Source organism: Frankliniella occidentalis, unplaced genomic scaffold (genome assembly GCF_000697945.3).
Source record: "Frankliniella occidentalis isolate FOCC.00 unplaced genomic scaffold, Focc_3.1 Scaffold188, whole genome shotgun sequence".
Lineage (NCBI taxonomy): Eukaryota > Metazoa > Arthropoda > Insecta > Thysanoptera > Thripidae > Frankliniella > Frankliniella occidentalis.
This window is the reverse complement of record NW_026267314.1, coordinates 516,599-520,679: the sequence shown is the minus strand read 5'-3', so window position 1 is coordinate 520,679 and position 4,081 is coordinate 516,599. Positions and strand designations below refer to the sequence as shown.

Genomic DNA, 4,081 nt, shown 5'->3' with positions numbered 1-4,081 from the left:
AATCTCCATGCTTAAAACTGAGACTTTAAGTTCTGCCTATTTTATTTTATTTCGAAGTAAAGCATGTGTTTCGAAAAGAAGGTGGGTATCCACTTGCGAGCTGCGCTATTCATCTGTCGATTCAGCTGTTGTCTTCCTGTTGTTTATCTTGCTACTGTCACCCTGGCCCTTCACCCTATCGTCTCTGGCGCCCAGCTCTGCCCTGCCGTGCCTCTGCTCCACCGCTACCCTCTCAAATCAAATGGCGTCTGACGTATAGGGTCCGCTCGCGTGTCTGTCTGCGCGGCGGCGGCTGTGCCACGCTGCTACGCGTGGATGGGGTGCTACGGCGCGCTACATTTCCTGTGTCGTTTTTTAAAGCTTACGAGACCGCCGCGCCGCCGCGCCCCGCCCGCGCTGCGCCTTTGACCTGAGCCCGCCTCAAAGTCGCCGCCCCGCCTCGCTGCTGAATGGTTGAGTTCGGAAGCCTCGCTCATGCGCGCCCCGCCCCACCTCACTCACTACTATACGCGCCGCCCCGCCCCGCCCCGCCCCGCGGCACCGGTGTATGCTCATGTCGACAAGGGATCAGGCTCGGGCTGGACGTCATCAGCTGTGTCCCGCTCCCTTTCCCCCCGTACCTCTTCTGACCGGGGGCCTCTAATGAAGGCATTAAAATAAATCTTGTTCGTGGGCACACACGCACACACACACGCGCGCGCGCTCACACACGCGCACGCACACACACACATCATCTTCTACCATCGACCCATTCGACCTTGCGCCCTCCCTCGCCTGTAGGCTGACGGGGACCTGGGGACCTGCTCCTTATTCGAGCCCTCCTATGGGCGGAGCAGCGCGGAGCTGCGCGGAGCACAGGCTGCACTTTGTGCAGCAGCCTCTGGGTTGGTCGGGTTGGTGACCCAGTTGGTGTGGCGCCGCTGCAGCCGCTGCAGCCGCTGGAGCCGCTGCACTGGACGGGACGGGGTCCAGCTCTCCCCACACGCATTCATCTCTGCAATACCTCCTGTCAGGTGCAAGCGCCGCGGTGGCGCCGGCCCGCCACGCCAGGCCCCGCCCCGCCAGGCCCCGCCTCGCCACGCTACGCCACGCCCCGCCACGCCCCGCCACGCCCCGCCACGCCCCGCCAGAGCTTTCCTCGTTCCAGGCGCTGAAAGTGGCAGTGCTACCGCCTGGAGCCGGTGGGCTGGCCTCCTTCCTCTTCCTCTCTCTACCTCGTCTCCTCTCCCCTTCTCTCCCTCTCTCCTTTGCCTCGCTCCCTCCTCTCTCCGGTTGCCTCCCGCCTCTCTCACACTCACTCTCTCCCCCTTCCCGGCTCATCCGCGTCCAGTTTTATTAGTTGGCTCCGGATTTGATTGCTGCAGCGGGAGGAGGTGAGGCTGTGCCTGCCCTGCGCCTGTCTGCCTGCTGGTCGCGTGGCTGCGCGGCGGCGGCGCCTTGACGATTTACAACGGATTAGAGCCACCCTCTCTCCCTCTCTCTCTCTCTCTCTCTCTCTCTCTCTCTCTCTCTCTCTCTCTCTCTCTCTCTCTCCTATCTCTCATATCTCTCTCCCTCTCCTTCTCTTCTATCTCTCTCCTTCTCTTCTATCTCTTTCCCTCTCTTCTATCTCTCTCCCTCTCTTCTATCTCCCTCCCTCTTTTGTCTCTCACCTTCCCCTCCTGCCGCTCTCGCTGCGATGGTGTGCGACACCACCGAGCCCGCCGCGCCGAGACAAACGAGCAAGTGAGCGCCGCGCTTTCCGTGATGGATATTTCACACAGAAAGCTGCGCCTTTGTGCCGACGCGGTGGCGGGGGCCGGGGCCGGACCGGCCGAGCCCTGCAGGGGCGGAGGGGGGCTCTAACCAACCAGCTCCTAATCGCTGCCGCCGTCCTGACGGAGTCCTCCCATTCCCCGTCTTAGCGCCTTAGGCCGGTCGCGCGGAATGGACCCGGATTTAACCCCTCCTCCCCCACTCACCGCCGTTACTCGCTCTCCGCGCTCTGGATTCAAACACACCAGCGTTCAACTTTTATTTTACATAATTTCCCATACAGTAAAGCAGCATCCAGCCTATTTTGATGTGTCTTCTTTTAGACGACAATTTTTCTCCCCCCCCCCCTCCCCTCTTCAGATCTCTCTCCCTCTCTATCTTTCTCCGTCTCTCCCCCTTCCTCTGTCTTTCGTTCGCTACAGTACACGAACTCCTTCCAGTCGATTAATCGCTCTTTAATTGACCCTAAATTCCCGGCACATTATGATCCCTTCCGCCCGCGACTTGACGGGCTGTTTTTGTTTTGCCGTGTATTTCTAGTATCGAGCGTTTATAACTTTGCGGCGCCGGTCCGAGTCGAGTCAAACGTACTTCTCGCTCACTGCGCTGGTCCACTCTCTCGAGGTCAACCGGCCTCGTCTGTGCCTGCCTATGGCCTGCCTATGGCCTGCCTATGGCCTATGGCTACGCGGGGCGTGGCATGGCGTGGCCTGGCACAGGCAGCGAGGAGCCAGCCGGCTAGATATTATGATTACTATCATCATCATTTTAATCTAGTCCTCCTCCTGCGAGTTTCGCAGGGCCAGAGGACGGGAACATCGCAAAAAGGAGTTGTACACCAGCGCTGGTGTTCTAATTTAAGGTGTATTTTTATTCTACCTTTTTATTTTGCTTTTGTAGAGCTGATTGAGCAGAAAGTATTTCTGTTTAGCCGACAAATAAAATTATAAATACAATGTAGTGAAGTTCTGTTTTACTGCGCGCACGTCGTATGATTGTCAGTATATGGTCCATATTTGGACGATGGCAGTAATATGTACGTTGTATATGTTTGTCCCATCCAGAGCGTTGCATATTATCTGCTATACGGCGCAGACGATAGCACACACCCGGCGTGTTTTACAGGCGTGATATAGATGTAATGTTTTTATGACCACGAGCGTTTATGCGCGCGTTTTCCCGCACTCCTTCCCCCGCTCTTTCGATGCAATGCTTTCTATTCCTCTGCCATGTGGGTGCTGCAGTTTTGCCTGGCGAATGTGCATTGAGCAATAAGTGCCCTTCTCCCCGAAAGAGACCAGATTTTGACACCACAATGAAGGGGTATGAATTATGGCAAGGTTTTTTGTGAACATTGTCGCGAAAACCCATAGTAACCCAGTTGTGTGCGTAGAGCGTAGGACAAATTTTAAACGTCGTTTTATCGAGTTTGGAGCAGCGGGTGTGGCTAGCGGGTGTGTGAGTGTGTGTGTGTGTGTGTGTGTCAGGGAGGGAGGGGAGATGGAAAGGCGCGCGCGCGTGTGCCCTCGGGGGACAGGAAGGGCAGAGGGCCCGCATGCGTGCGCGCGCCGCGGACAACTACAGCGGAGGACAGGCGCAGGTTGATATGGGATGCTGGTGTGTGTGTGTGTCCGTCCGTCCGTCTGTCCGTCTGTCCGTCTGTCCGTGTGTGTGTTGCGGTACCAGGAAATTAGGACCGACTCGTCTTGTGTGCGTGCGCCCGTTTGTGCCTCTGTGTTAGTGCGTGAAGCCCCCGACGTGCGAACGCGTGAGTTAAAATATGCAAATTCCGCCAGTGGTCCGACGGCCGGCCGGCCGGCCGGTGCTGGTCGGCCGGCGCACTATTTTAAATGGCCGCTCTAGGCCCGGCCGCTGCTTCGTTACCGGTCCCACTTTACCCTTCAGGTTGCCGCCGTGGTGTGCGCCCACTCAGCGTGTGTGTGTCTGTGTGGATTTACGTCGTTTTGGGACCAATTTTGTGACGCGCGTGTTGAGCAATCTGGATTGCGCAGGGTGTTCGTTGTTTAGGCATGAACACCCGAAAGGTTGCCATGAATGCCCGTTTGTTGACCAAGTTCGCTCCCACATCAATCAGCTTCTTAATGCTCATAGGTACTCCGGGTACTCCATTCGAGATTTAGTGTTTAAGGGGTGCGTGGTGGAAGCCGAGCGAAAACCAACGAACCAGCAAACGAAGCAACTCTAGCGCCAGCACCCTTGCTAAAAAATCTGCATGCAACCTCAACAAACATTCCCAATACATGCATGATGGGCTCGGAATGCAAAGATTGTGTTTGCATTGTAAAAGATCCTCTCCGCGCCCCCC

At 56.9% G+C, this 4,081-nt stretch overlaps 1 protein-coding gene across 1 annotated transcript in view; it reads left to right on the top strand.

The window, feature by feature from the left end:
* Positions 1 to 2,661, top strand: part of LOC127750423 (histidine-rich glycoprotein-like) — a 4,855-nt gene extending 2,194 nt beyond the window's left edge. Inside the window, exon 3 of the mRNA XM_052272122.1 lies at positions 2,656 to 2,661. Within this exon, the coding sequence (XP_052128082.1) occupies positions 2,656 to 2,661 (6 nt within the window). The remainder of the gene's footprint in view (positions 1 to 2,655) is intronic.
* The last annotated feature ends 1,420 nt before the right edge of the window (positions 2,662 to 4,081 follow it).